The 15,737-nt window shown below is 47.5% G+C and overlaps 1 protein-coding gene across 1 annotated transcript in view; it reads right to left on the bottom strand.

Moving 5' to 3' along the window:
• CCDC191 (coiled-coil domain containing 191) overlaps window positions 1-15,737 on the bottom strand; it is a 60,335-nt gene that overhangs the window by 13,471 nt on the left and 31,127 nt on the right. The window contains exons 4-9 of the mRNA XM_068270876.1: window positions 15,317-15,457; window positions 12,088-12,266; window positions 10,915-11,138; window positions 4,111-4,264; window positions 2,547-2,737; window positions 1,681-1,918 (exon numbers count right to left, since the gene is read on the bottom strand). Of these exons, the coding sequence (XP_068126977.1) occupies window positions 1,681-1,918; window positions 2,547-2,737; window positions 4,111-4,264; window positions 10,915-11,138; window positions 12,088-12,266; window positions 15,317-15,457 (1,127 nt within the window). The remainder of the gene's footprint in view (window positions 1-1,680; window positions 1,919-2,546; window positions 2,738-4,110; window positions 4,265-10,914; window positions 11,139-12,087; window positions 12,267-15,316; window positions 15,458-15,737) is intronic.

Here is a 15,737-nt window from a genome sequence, read left to right as displayed (position 1 = left end):
TGGGAGGACATTAGACTATGACTATGGTAGGATTAGAGTGTGAGCTCCTCTGAGGACAGTCAGTGATATGGCTATGTACTCTGTATAGTGCTGCAGAAGATGCCAGTGCTGTATAAATACATAATAATAATATGGTAGGACATTAGGCTATGACTATGGTAGGATTAGATTGTGAGCTCCTCTGAGGACAGTCAGTGACATGACTTTGTACTCTGTAATGTGATGCAGGAGATGCCAGTGCTGTATAAATACATAATAATAATATGGTAGAACATAAGACTATAACTATGGTAGGATTAGATTGTGAGCTCCTCTGAGGACAGTCAGTGACATGACTATGTACTCTGTAATGTGCTGCAGAAGATGTCAGTGCTATATAAATACATAATAATAATAATATGGTAGGACATTACACTAGGACTATGGTAGGATTAGATTGTAAACTCCTCTGAGGACAGTCAGTGACATGACTATGTACTCTGTAATGTGATGCAGGAGATGTCCGTGCTATATAAATACAGAATAATAATATGGGGGGACATTACATTAGGACTATGGTAGGATTAGAGTGTGAGCTCCGCTCTGAAGGATATTTAAGTGACAAGCTTGTACAGTGCTGCAGAAGAGGCCAGTGCTGAATAAATAGTAAATAATAACAACAATAGACACATTTCCAGACTGACCTACCAAACAAGTCTCCTACACGTCCCAGTCCATTCCTCCCTCAGTACTAGTGACAAATAACTATGCTAACATGCACATTCCCACCAGCCCAGGAAGGGAAAGGGATTGAGCAAATGAAAGCCAGCAGCTACCAGTCAGCTAGCCGAATACAAAGGAGGTAGGTGCTGGTTGGCTGAATTCCTCACTCTGATTTGCATGCTAGAATTTTTGTAAATCGCTATTGAATACCACTATAACAGAGATGAAAATTGCCCCAAGATGTATAATCCAAGGTGGCTGTCACAGCCCGCCCCTTCCAGTAAAACGCACTATGAGAAGGTAATGAGAGAAGCTGTGATTGGGGGCTGCTACCCTCGTATCTTTTCTGGGATTGGAAGTGGTGGTGGGGGGGGGGGATGGACATCACTGGAGTAGAACAATCTCTGAAAGCATCACTGCCAGTCTTTAGAGTCATGATCCCTGACGAAGCTGGAGATTTTCCAACGAAACATGTTGGGTATTTATGTGGCTTTGACCATGTGGTGCTCAGCACACGTACTGCTGGATTTTCAGCCTGTCGCGGAATTGCAGCATCTCCTCTCGTCTCCCTCCGGTGATGCACGTAATGAGAGATGCTACTAGAGGGAGACACAGAGATGCTGCAAGCCTGCGACATGACTGAAGATCCTGGCGGAAGGAGGAGAGGTGAGTGACATCACTAACAGCTCCACTCGCGACGCTGCATATGGTTGGGTGAAGGGAGGAACAGGCGTGCCCCAAGGGCTGTGCGCCCAAAGGCTGGTGCCTCCCCAGCCTTGGCCTGCTCCTGCCTGTATCACCAGAGCAGAGATCTGCTCCTGAACAGGCAGCCGTTATTGTGTTACTGAAGATACATTGAGGAATTGTCTGTGCCCATTTTCAATACAAATCACACTTCTAGAGATCAACTCTTGAATCTTCTCTGCAGCCCTCCTGTGATCTCTGGGAGTTGCGGTGTAGAGGGGGGGGGGGGATTACCTTTTGTTGGGTGGTCTCCGGACCCCTGACTGTCGCCTCCCTGCCACCCTCGCTGCTCTTCCTGGCTCCGCCCTGGGATGACGCCACTTCCAGCAGAGCCGCCATCTTCCTCTTGGTCTCCTCTTTGCGGGCGTCCAGCTCTCTCTTCTCTTTCTCGGCTCGGCACCAGAGCTGCCACTCCATAAAGCAGTGACGCAGGAGACGTTTGTGGTAACTCTCTACCGCCACCTGCTGCTTCCTGCAGGGAAAAGGGGGTGATGATAGCACACTGCAGAAGGTTCCAACACGTTATACAGCAGGGTATATAAAATAACTATAAAGACATGGGACAAAAGGACAGGGCACTTGTCAACTAAGAATCGGGGGGACAAAGATAAAAACAAGTAGGGAAGTCAGCTGGAGGGGCTGTGAGCTTCATTTTCAAGACTAGCAGATTGGTGCATGTTGAGCATGATCATTCCAGGAGAAAGTATGCACTGTATATACATGTACACCTAAGTGTAGAAGGAGTGGCAGAAATTACAGGCCATGGTTTTGTGAAGGTCTATACACATGCCTGACTAAGGCGGCCGATAACAACTGCCTGAGCCAATAATTAGGCAAGTGTACGTTGGTCGCCGTGGTTTGCATTATAAAAGAACATATTTTTCCTATGAAATCTTTATGTTATGCGTGACTAGGGGAGTGCTGGGGGCGTGATTAGGGGTGTGGCTTAAATGTCTCTCTTATCTCAAAAAGTTGGGAGGTATGTAATAAGAGATTAAATGTCAGTGTACCCATAAATAAAAAAAAAATGTAAATAAAATAAAAATGAAGCTCTGATCAATACTGCAGTGTACCTGCATTGATCCTTTAACAGCCATTACCTGTTCTGATCTCGAAGCTCCATCTCCATTTTCTGGGACTCTCGTTCCATCTTCTGTGACCACACAAGCTGTTTCCATGCACGGAACACCTTCAGCTGCAGCTTCCAGTCCGCCAGGGCTCGGGCCTTACCCAGCTTGACCCGGCGCTCCAGGACCAGCTTGTACCAGGCTGAGAAGCAAGTCTGCAGGCACTGGAGGAAAGGAGCACAATTATGGGGCGTGGAGACAACAGCACTGCATACATCCTGCACTGAGAACATTTGCATGACATACACAGAGGAGGCGGAGCCTTGATGCCACATCCTGGGCTGAACTTTAACACGGAAGGGATGCAGGCTGACCAATGTGGCCATACTAAGCAAGAGGAACTTTTGTTCAATACCAAGAAAAGTTAGTGGCTGCATCTTCAACTGTCAAACTCAGAATTTCCTCTCTCTCCTCTAAAAGATAAGCAACAGTATAATAACCTTTAAACATTTCCTTGTTACAGTTTATCGAGCTCCTACCGAGATGCTGCAGTGTAGTTACTCTCTGGTTTGCTGGAAGCACAGAAAGGGTTAACCTCCGATGTTTAACTATTAGCTCACAACTTGGCAGACAGCTAGGAGCTCGAATTACACTGGCTCATTACTCGCTGAGAAGGGGGGATTAGACAGGCTGTTCTCTAAATAAAACATACACAGGGTGGACACCACACCACAAGAGTCACCAAACTGCAGTAAGATTGCCATGCACAGGCAGCGCACAGCAATCATACCAATGCTAACGGTTGAAGAGCATCTTCTAACCCATTAGTGCCAAGCACAAGGTAATTGTGTAGGTGTTTGGAGAATCACCCATAATGTGCTGGTGGCACAGAGATATATTAGGGGTTTCTAAGATGCACTGTTGGGAATTATGGGAGGGGCATCAGGACAGTAAGATGGGAGACTAAGTGGCTTTCATAACCACATTCCTCTAGACCAGAAGCGTGAAACTCAAATACAAAGTGGGCAGAAACTGAGCTCTGGGTCCAAGTCGTGGGCCAACCTCAATGTCTAGTGGCCACCTCCCTCCTTTATAAAGTACCCTAGTGTCTAATAGCCTCCCTCCATCCTCTATACAGTTCCCTAGTGTCTAGTGCCCCCTTCCCTCCCCATACAGTTCCCTAGTGTCTAGTGCCCCCTTCCCTCCCCTATACGGTTCCCTGGTGTCCATGGGGCCCCTTATCTATCTAGTTCCCTGGTACCTAGTGCTTTACCCCTCCTCATATAACTTCCCTGGTGATCTAAAGCTTACCCTCCAATATAGCTCCTCTGGTGGTCCTAAGTGGACCAAACATGATGCAAAGTGGGGAAACCACCTGAGGGTCAAATCTGATGGCTCTGAGGGCCAGATTTGGCATGTATGATGTAGACACAGTGCTCAGGTGTTTGTATGGGAAGAGGGCTATGAGGAAAGTTGGTGTTGGGGAGCATGGTTTAGCTATATAAATTGCAACGGATTAGTTAGGAAAAAATATTCTTGGCTCCGGCCTTTAATTCTTCATATAGACCGGCCCCTGCGGATTCAGTGGTGGCCTCACCTTGCGATTAGCAGCGTACACCTGGCTCAGCAGCTCCTGGATCCTGGCCTCCTTCTCCCGTCTGCTTCTGTCGGACTCCGGTCCTCGGAGGCTGGGCGGAGCCTGGAGCACCTCCTGCTTCTTCTTACTCTCTGACTGCTGTCTCTTCCACTCCCTGCACAAGCATGTTACATACGGGTCACTACAGATACACGACAGGTCGAGCAGCAGCATTACACTCCACCCCCTATCAGCTCTCCAGGAGAATTCCCTAGAGGAATACAGGGCACCCGGCAATCCCTATAGGAATACAGGGCACCCGGCAATCCCTATAGGAATACAGGACACCCGGCAATCCCTATAGTAATACAGGACACCCGGCAATCCCTATAGGAATACAGGGCACCCGGCAATCCCTATAGGAATACAGGACACCCGGCAATCCCTATAGGAATACAGGGCACCGGGCAATCCCTATAGGAATACAGGGCACCCGGCAATCCCTATAGGAATACAGGACACCCGGCAATCCCTATAGGAATACAGGGCACCCGGCAATCCCTATAGGAATACAGGACACCCGGCAATCCCTATATGAATACAGGGCACCCGGCAATCCCTATAGGAATACAGGACACCCGGCAATCCCTATAGGAATACAGGACACCCGGCAATCCCTATAGGAATACAGGGCACCCGGCAATCCCTATAGGAATACAGGACACCCGGCAATCCCTATAGGAATACAGGGCACCGGGCAATCCCTATAGGAATACAGGGCACCCGGCAATCCCTATAGGAATACAGGACACCCGGCAATCCCTATAGGAATACAGGGCACCCGGCAATCCCTATAGGAATACAGGACACCCGGCAATCCCTATAGGAATACAGGACACCCGGCAATCCCTATAGGAATACAGGGCACCCGGCAATCCCTATAGGAATACAGGGCACCCGGCAATCCCTATAGGAATACAGGGCACCCGGCAATCCCTATAGGAATACAGGGCACCCGGCAATCCCTATAGGAATACAGGGCACCCGGCAATCCCTATAGGAATACAGGACACCCGGCAATCCCTATAGGAATACAGGACACCCGGCAATCCCTATAGGAATACAGGACACCCGGCAATCCCTATAGGAATACAGGGCACCCAGCAATCCCTATAGGAATACACGGCACCCGGCAATCCCTATAGGAATACAGGGAACTCGGCAATCCCTATAGGAATACAGGGCACCCGGCAATCCATATAGGAATACAGGACACCCGGCAATCCCTATAGGAATACAGGACACCCGGCAATCCCTAGAGGAATACAGGACACCCGGCAATCCCTATAGGATTACAGGACACCCGACAATCCCTAGAGAAATACAGGACATCTGGCAATCCCTATAGGAATACAGGACACCCGCAATTCCTAGAGGAATAAAGGGCACCCGGCAATCCTTACACCCTGGCAAGGAAATTAACAGTGCTACTTAAAAAACAGATAAATGCCTACCTGCAAGAGAGTGCAAGCCCCGCTTGTGGGGTAAAATACACACCTAGCATACACATGACCTGTCTACCACTGGAGGAGGATGTTGGTTTCCTGTAACAGCTTGCATACAACTTGTTAAGTACTCGTCCCTCCCACTGCAGAGAAGTCATCCTCTATGGGAGGGGACCTAACACTAACTAAATCCTAACCTATGCCTATGCATAGCCTGGGTGCGCCATTTTCAAATTTCAGTTTTACTTGGTGGCGCACCCAGGCTATGCATATGCATAGGTTAGGATTTAGTTAGTGTTAGGTCTCCTCCCATATGAGGATGACTTCTCCGCAGCGGGAGGGACGAGTACTTAACAAGTAAAGTTGTATGCAAGCTGTTACAGGAAACCAACATCCTCCAGTGGTAGACAGGTTATGTGTATGCTCGGTGTGTATTTTATCCACAAGTGGGGCTTGCACTCTCTTGCAGGTAGGCACTTATCTGTTTTTAAGTAGCGCTGTTCATTTCCTTGCCATGTACTTATTTAATTCAATTTTTGGTCAGCTGCTCCCACTTAACAGCTTTGCTTTTGGTGTATATGCAGAGCTTCTGTTTGGGTTCATGTGCGTTTGCAGTTTCTGGGGGGGCTCAGCGCACCTCTGATTCCAGGCCATTCGGAGGCGGCCTGGTAATGCGCTGATCCACCTTTTGTGCAATTTTCAATCCCTACACCCTGCAATCCCTATAGGTATACAGGACACCCGGCAATCCCTATAGGAATACAGGACACCCTGCAATCCCTATAGGAATACAGGACACCCGGCAATTCCTATAGGAATACAGGACACCCTGCAATCCCTATAGGAATACAGGACACCCTGCAATCCCTATAGGAATACAGGACACCCGGCAATCCCTATAGGAATACAGGGCACCCGGCAATCCCTATAGGAATACAGGGCACCCGGCAATCCCTATAGGAATACAGGGCACCTGGCAACTGCTATAGGAATACAGGACACCCTGCAATCCCTATAGGAATACAGGACACCCTGCAATCCCTATAGGAATACAGGGCACCCGGCAATCCCTATAGGAATACAGGGCACCCGGCAATCCCTATAGGAATACAGGACACCCTGCAATCCCTATAGGAATACAGGACACCCGGCAATCCCTATAGGAATACAGGGCACCCGGCAATCCCTATAGGAATACAGGACACCCGGCAATCCCTATAGGAATACAGGACACCCTGCAATCCCTATAGGAATACAGGGCACCCGGCAATCCCTATAGGAGTACAGGGCACCCGGCAATCCCTATAGGAATACAGGACACCCGGCAATCCCTATAGGAATACAGGACACCCGGCAATCCCTATAGGAATACAGGACACCCGGCAATTCCTATAGGAATACAGGACACCCGGCAATCCCTATAGGAATACAGGGCACCGGGCAATCCCTATAGGAATACAGGACACCCTGCAATCCCTATAGGAATACAGGACACCCGGCAATTCCTATAGGAATACAGGACACCCGGCAATCCCTATAGGAATACAGGACACCCGGCAATCCCTATAGGAATACAGGACACCCGGCAATCCCTATAGGAATACAGGACACCCGGCAATCCCTATAGGAATACAGGACACCCGGCAATTCCTATAGGAATACAGGACACCCGGCAATCCCTATAGGAATACAGGGCACCCGGCAATCCCTATAGGAATACAGGACACCCTGCAATCCCTATAGGAATACAGGACACCCGGCAATTCCTATAGGAATACAGGACACCCTGCAATCCCTATAGGAATACAGGACACCCTGCAATCCCTATAGGAATACAGGGCACCCGGCAATCCCTATAGGAATACAGGACACCCGGCAATTCCTATAGGAATACAGGGCACCCGGCAATCCCTATAGGAATACAGGGCACCTGGCAACTGCTATAGGAATACAGGACACCCTGCAATCCCTATAGGAATACAGGACACCCTGCAATCCCTATAGGAATACAGGACACCCGGCAATCCCTATAGGAATACAGGGCACCCGGCAATCCCTATAGGAATACAGGACACCCGGCAATCCCTATAGGAATACAGGACACCCTGCAATCTCTATAGGAATACAGGGCACCCGGCAATCCCTATAGGAGTACAGGGCACCCGGCAATCCCTATAGAAATACAGGACACCCGGCAATCCCTATAGGAATACAGGACACCCGGCAATCCCTATAGGAATACAGGACACCCTGCAATCCCTATAGGAATACAGGACACCCGGCAATCCCTATAGGAATACAGGACACCCGGCAATCCCTATAGGAATACAGGACACCCGGCAATTCCTATAGGAATACAGGACACCCGGCAATCCCTATAGGAATACAGGGCACCCGGCAATCCCTATAGGAATACAGGGCACCCGGCAATCCCTATAGGAATACAGGGCACCCGGCAACTCCTATAGGAATACAGGACACCCTGCAATCCCTATAGGAATACAGGACACCCGGCAATCCCTATAGGAATACAGGACACCCTGCAATCCCTATAGGAATACAGGGCACCCGGCAATCCCTATAGGAGTACAGGGCACCCGGCAATCCCTATAGGAGTACAGGGCACCCGGCAATCCCTATAGGAATACAGGACACCCGGCAATCCCTATAGGAATACAGGACACCCTGCAATCCCTATAGGAATACAGGACACCCGGCAATCCCCATAGGAATACAGGACACCCGGCAATCCCTATAGGAATACAGGACACCCGGCAATCCCTATAGGAATACAGGACACCCGGCAATCCCTAGAGGAATACAGGACACCCTGCAATCCCTATAGGAATACAGGGCACCCGGCAATCCCTATAGGAGTACAGGACACCCGGCAATCCCTATAGGAATACAGGGCACCCGGCAATCCCTAGAGGAATACAGGACACCTGGCAATCCCTATAGGAATACAGGGCACCTGGCAATCCCTAGAGGAATACAGGACACCTGGCAATCCCTAGAGGAATAAAGGACACCTGACAATGAATGGGGTCAGAATATGACCACAGGTCTCAGGGTAAAGCCTCATACACACCTCCAATTTTGATTGGCCAATCACTGACAGTTTTACCACCTCCAGTATAAGAGCTTGTCTGCACAACCTGTTTACAGTATTCAAAATCTGTTGACCTTCGTACTATACAGAGGTGGTAAAATAGATCATTGGCCAATCAAAATTGAAAGTGTGTACCAGACTTTAGGCCTGCCCAGAATTTCAGCCATTCTCAGGATTGCAAACGACAAATTACACTTCATCATCCTTCTAAAGACCGCACACTAACAACACACAGAAAGCTGCCAAATCCCCATCAACCTGCATGTGGAGAGCGGGCCATAAAATAGCTGAATACCTAGAAAATAGTCTTAAGGTGGCCATACACTGGTCAATTCGCCATCAGATTCGACCAACAGATAGATCCCTCTCTGATCGAATCTGATCAGAGAGGGATTGTATGGCTGCCTTTACTGCAAACAGATTGTGAATCGATTTCAGCCTGAAACCGATCACAATCTGTGGAGCTGCCACCGCCCCAGCTCACCCCCCCCCCCGCATACATTACCTGTTCCGCCGGCGCGACTCCCCTGGTCCCCGCTGTCTTCTTCTCCACTCCGGACCGTTCCTGCAGCTACTGAACTTCCTGTCCAGGGGAAGTTTAAACAGTAGAGGGCGCTCTACTGTTTAAACTTCCTGCCGGGACAGGAAGTTCTGTGTAGCTGCAGCCGGTCTGGAACCCAGCGCGGAAAGAAGACAGCGGGGACCAGGGGACTCGCGCCGGCCGGAACAGGTAATGTATACCCGCTGTATTGCGTCGGTCGTCGGGCATTCAAACGCCGCTATCGACGCACTCCTGACCCGCCGGCGATCGAGAAAAATCTTCCGCACGGACGGATCGACGGGAATCGACCAATTTCGGACGGAAATCGATCGTTCTGTCAGCGGTGTGCGTGGCGATTTCACAGCCGGTTCGATCACTGTGATCGAATCGGCCGTATATCGGCGGGAAAATCGTTAGGTGTATGGACCCCTTTACATGAACATTCCCTGAAATGTCACTGGATTAAAAAAAAGTTTACATATTAAAGTTTGTATATCAGTTGAAATCAGCGGCTCAGAATTCTGACTAATGCATTGAATTAGCTGAACAGAAAGCTACAGAAACGGACTGCTTGACTGATCCATAGAGCACAGTGACTTTGGGAACTATAGCGTGGCTGGGTTCTGCCTGGGAGACATAACTTATCACCACTATGTTACTGTAAAATACACAGGAGATGGTCAATGAGATGAAAATAACTCCATCTTGCATGCAAATTTAATGCAAAGTCTATATAGCTTCAAATTATGGTAATCAAAAATGGGCGGGAAGTGCATTTAAAAGGCCCAAGTCCAAGTGGCTGGCATGCAATTTTTATTAAAGCCGGAATCATTAGAAATGTGTTCCTGAAAGACACCATCTGACGACACAATTCAGGCTAAGTCAGAGAGCACACACTTTTAAAGCGGGCCTGAACTCAGAATTTCCTCTCTGCTCTAAAAGATGAGCAACAGCATAATAACCTTTACAGAAAAACATTTCTTTGTTACAGATGATATAAATCCTGCAAAAAAACTGCAGTGTTTCTACTTCTTGCTTTCATGGCAGCAGCCATAGGGTTAACATCCTGTGTGTACAAATTAGCTGCTCTACAGAGGCAGTCAGCTGACACAGCTGAGAGATCAAATTACCCTTATGATTAGTCACAGATGAGGGGGAATTAGACAGGCTAAACTCTCTAAATAAAGACAGGGTATCACAAGTGGCGACATCTTTAAACATTGCGGAATGTTTGGCTACAGATAGTTCTGAAGCCAGTGCAAATAATACTTGGTCTCATGGAATGCTCGAGGGAAATGTGGGGGGAGATAATACCTTATTAGCTAATCAGCCTGGGGCTGCTAAGCATCTCTGGAAGGACCGGGCTACATTCAATATATAGCAATATAGGTATAGATATAGGAAGTGTTTCTAATGCTGAAACCAGGATAATTACCATACAAATCGATATCCTGAATAATAATAACTGCATTCTTCCATATGTCACTACAGGGCCTATTTAATCATCGGGTCAGACTTGTCTTGTGTATTACTAGAGACTGGTTTACTACAGCAGTAAAACAAGCAGCTTCTCTGCTTTCCAGCGAATCCAGCAGGGGGAGATCTGAGCACAGAAACTGTTATCTGTAATATTTCCTATGTCTCTAGCAGAGGCGGGACTTGCTTACATCCTCCTGGCCTCCTCCATCACTGTCCGGCGCTCGGTCATCTCCTTGCGAAGTTTCACCATCTCCTTCTGGATCTCCTCCTCCTCTTTCTTGACCTTCAGGGCTTTGTGCTTGTTCTCTTCCTGGAGGAGGAGCTGAGCCTGAGATAAGGCCGCCTTCTTCACTGCCCTCTCCTGCTTCTGCTTCTCCATCTGCTTCTGCCTCTGAGCCCGGTTCTCTTTCACCTGAACAGATCATGAGACACGTCAGTGACATACAACATGGAAATGGCAGAGTCTCTGCTCAGCGACCAACCGCAATACCCAGCGAGGCAGATTTATCTACACCAGTGTGAGGACAGAACAGGAGCGAGAGTGCAGCACATGACCAGAGGAAGGATCCTGATTGGCAGCTCTGAGCAGCCACTTTGCCACACATTTCCCCCATTTTCCATGCACTGGTTTTGATAAATCCCTTTCCTCTCCTCTTGCCAAAGACTTATAACAAAACCTCCACAAATTCAAGCCAATTCACTTTTTCTAAGTTTTCTCCTAGGACAGTGACGGCTAACCTTGGCACTCCGTGAAAAAAACTACAAATCCCATCATGCCTCTGCCTCCCCAAGTTAGGCTTAGAGCTGTCAGAGTATTGCAATGCCTCTTGGGACTTGTAGTTCCACCACAGCTGGAGTGCCAAGGTTAGCCATCACTGTCCTAGGTGATGTTTTCACACCTTATGAATAAAATAGCTTTTCAGCCACCAGCAAGCAAAAAAATAATCATTTTGGCAGCACTTTTTCACCTACTTTTAGATACTTTTATCTCCCAGGAGAAAACTTAGGAGAAAAAGTGAAATGGATCGGGCCCATAGAAACAGGAGTATTGTCACGCACGGGGTGTCATAATGAGCATTGTGATTGTGTTAATCAGCCAGTAGAATAGACTTGTGTGCAGCACCTCATGGGTGGCAGATGCTTCCAAATACTATTGGATTGCGCATTGTTGTTTGCTCAGCGTTTCAGAGTAATGGCGGTCAAAAGAAGCAACTGCTTTATGAACGCTGTGACCAAACGCAGAGAGGGAAAAAAAAAAAAAGTAAGCTTTCAGCTAATCAGCCTTATTCAGACTATATTCCTGTGTATACTACAGCAATGGCTATCAGTGTCTCCGCCCCCTCAGTGTCTCTGCCCCCCACCTGCTGGTGTCTGGCTTCCATAGTGACTCGGGGGTCCCTCCGCTTGCTTGGCCTCTCTCCATCTGCACTCCTCAGGTTTTCTAGGATGCCGGAATTGACCACTTCCTTCTGGAGGAGCTGCTGCAGGAAGTCCTGAGTGTTGGAGTCATCGGTCTCCTGCTCCAGATGCTGATAGAGATCTGAAAGTAGAGGATTGCCATAAACATGTGATAGGAGTGACAGCACACCACTGGGACATGAGGACCAAAGCTCTCTGTATGGGCGTCGCACCCAGTGTTTCCATGGCTTGGCATCACTAGTAATGTGCCAGTGGTCTGATTTCTGCACAGGCATCCCATGATCCCACAGGACATAATGTGCTGCTAGTCACCTGTCAGTAAGAGATGGTAAGCTGCCAGGTATGATGGGTTGTATGGAGGCACCCGCTCATGCATTTCTTGTTCTCACACTTGGGTGTACAGGGAGGCATTTGTCCTTAGTGATTGACACCACGCCCATGGCCTCAATCTGGTAGGGTTATCAAACAAATTACCTCATGTGAGGTAATTTACCTCATGAAGTAATGATATTTAGCAATTCTGGTAGGTTTTAGTCATGTTTTGCCTCGTGAGGTAAATTATGAGGTAATTCGTGAGGTCATTTACAGAAAATAGCTATTCTCCTGGAAATTAGGGGGCATGTTAGCACATAAATTAATGATCAGTTTAAGACCTGCCTGCACCTGGAGGTTAAGTCAATTTGTATGCATCTTGCAGTTTTTAGTGGAGTTCCTATTGCTGTTTTAGTGTTGTTCCTATTCAGGCTGTGTAATAGAAAAGGATACTAGAAATAAGACTCCAAATATTTACTCAATTTTTTTTAGAAGGAATGTCTATAAATATACTTTTCATAGGTTGCTACATAATCAAATACACCTCTTCCCACCTCAAAAAAAAAAAAAAAAAAAACATCTTCCAAAGACTATCCTAACTTCTGGAAGACAATTATTAAAAAGACTACTATTATTTATTTACTTAATTCTTACCACTGAAATACCTAATGTTTTACCTCATGTTTGGAAATGGAGAAAAATCTTTCAGAATTGTTAAAAAAAAAAAAAAAAAGAGGAAAATACCTCATGAGGTATTTTACCTAGAAAAAAAATATTTACCTCATATAGCTACCAGAACTGAGGCCATGTGTGTTAAATCTGGAATACCAGGAGAGCAACTGAAACCTGCAGTGGAGAATTATCGCCTCTCAGGGGCGTAGCAATAGCCATAGCAGCCATAGCCCTGGAGCATAGGGGGCCCAGGTGGTACTTAACCACTTCAGCTCTCAGTCGTGTTTCACTTGCATCCAAGCAATTTTCACCTCCCATTCATTTGCCTATAACTTTATCACTAATTATCACAATAAACTGATCTATATCTTGTTTTTTCCGCCACCAATTAGGCTTTCTTTGGGCGGTACATTCTGATAAGAGCTACTTTACTGTAAATGCACTTTAACAGGAACAATAAGAAAAAAACTGAAAAAAATTCATTATTTCCCAGTTTTCGGCCATTATAGTTTTACAATAATACATGCCTGCATAATTAAAACCCACGTATTGTATTTGCCTAATAGTCCCGGGTATTACACCGTTTAAATTATGTCCTTATCACAATGTATGGCGACAATATTTTATTTGGAAATAAAAGTGCCTTTTTTCAGTTTTGCATCCATCACTATTTACAAGCTTATAATATTAATTAAAAAAAAATAGAAATATTTCATTATTACATGGATATCTTAAAAGTTTAGACCCTTAGGTAAATATTTACGTTTTTTTTTATTGTAATGTTGTTGTTTTTTATTAAACATTTTATTTGGGTATTTTTGGGAGAGTGGGATGTAAATAGTAATTTTTTAATGTACCGGTAAATATGTGTTTATTTTTATTTTCTTTAAATGTAGATGTAGTTTTACTATTTGGCCACAAGATGGCAACGATGAATTTGTTTACATTATGTCACTCTAAGCGTAACATGTACGCTTAGAGGGACGTAGGGGGGATGTAGGAGGCAGAAAGAGTGAGGCTTCCAAGAGAAGCCGTCGCTTTTTCTGTCAGGGAAAGGGATCAGTGATCAGGCACCATGTCCCGATTGACTGATTCCCTGGCTAACTAACCGCAGGCCGGGATTACGGGTGCCGCAGAAGAGCACATGCAGCCTTTTTGACGTATATTAATGTACTCACCATTAACTTACTTGTGTTCCCTCAACCTCAAACTTTGTCTCAATGCCCATGGACTATGTGCACTTTTGCAGTGTTGATTGCATGAGAATATAAATTGCCCAATGAACTCATATCCATAGTGTAGTGACAGGTGGCATTACTTAAAGGGAAGGTTCAGGGACTGTTTAAAAAAATAAAAATAAAAATCCACTTACCTGAGGCTTCCTCCAGCCTGTGGCAGGCAGGAGGTGCTCTCAGCGCCGCTCCGCAGGCTCCTGGTGGCGAGCCCGACCTGGCCAGGCCGGCTGCCAGGTCTGGCCTCTTCTGTGCTCCAAAGTGCTTGTCACTGGTGCGCCCTGACGTCGTCGGACGTCCTCCGGGCTGTACTGCGCAGGCTCAGTAGTTCTGCGCCTGCGCAGTACAGCCCGGAGGATGTCCGACGACGTCAGGGCGCACCAGTGACACGCACTTTGGAGCGCAGAAGAGGCCCGACCTGGCAGCCGGCCTGGCCAGGTCGGGCTCGCCACCGGGAGCCTGCGGAGCGGCGCTGAGGGCACCTCCTGCCTGCCACAGGCTGGAGGAAGCCTCAGGTAAGTGGATTTTGATTTTTTTTTTTTTACAGTCCCTGAATCTTCCCTTTAAGAGTGCCTACATCTGAGGGCCCCATAAAAGTTTTGCCACTGCCGCCTCTCTTAATGTTTGGGATAGTAGGAACAGCACCCACTAAGTGCGCCCACTTGCAGCTGCATTCTCTAGTGGTTTCCGAATTGCCAAAAATGTGTTTGCACCCAATTCCGGGGCCATTGCGATTTTGTCCTAATTGGCATGAATGCAACCGCTCCGGGGAAATCCAAAAAATGCTGCAGCCAGCGCTTTTGCAATTGCAACACTGCTGTGGGTTTATCTGGGCTCAGCAACTTGTAGACTATCATTTATTGCCTGGACTTGCAGCTCCCCTCAATGTGTCACCAGCAAGAACTATTATTGCACAGCGCCCCCCCAGAGGTGGAGGACCTTACAGGAATCTTACCGTCAAACTTGTTGTACTTGATGAACTCCGGAGCTGGTGGTTTGGGAGGCTCTGCAGAGATGATGCCGGAGTCTTCATCCTCCTCACTGGCCAGTTCCAGCCTCAGCTTATTACTCAGCCACTCGCTAAGCAGCTCCTGGGCTGGAAGACACAAAGGGGAATCATTACCTTCCAGGCATTTTGCCAGCACTATGTACCAGGGGGAGGGGCTGAACGGGGTGATTCCACGGTGATCACCACACTATGCGAGGGGAGGGGCTGAACAGGGTAATTCCATGGTGATCACCACACTATGCCAGGGGAGGGGCTGAACAGGGTAATTCCATGGTGATCACCACACCATGCCAGCACTATATATCAGGGGGAGGGGCTGAATGGGGTCATTCCATGGTGATCACCACACTATGCCAGAGGAGGGGCT

This window comes from Hyperolius riggenbachi, chromosome 2, assembly GCF_040937935.1.
Source record: "Hyperolius riggenbachi isolate aHypRig1 chromosome 2, aHypRig1.pri, whole genome shotgun sequence".
Classification (NCBI taxonomy): domain Eukaryota; kingdom Metazoa; phylum Chordata; class Amphibia; order Anura; family Hyperoliidae; genus Hyperolius; species Hyperolius riggenbachi.
Note: the sequence above shows the minus strand (reverse complement) of the source record. Positions and strands in the feature narration are given on the sequence as shown.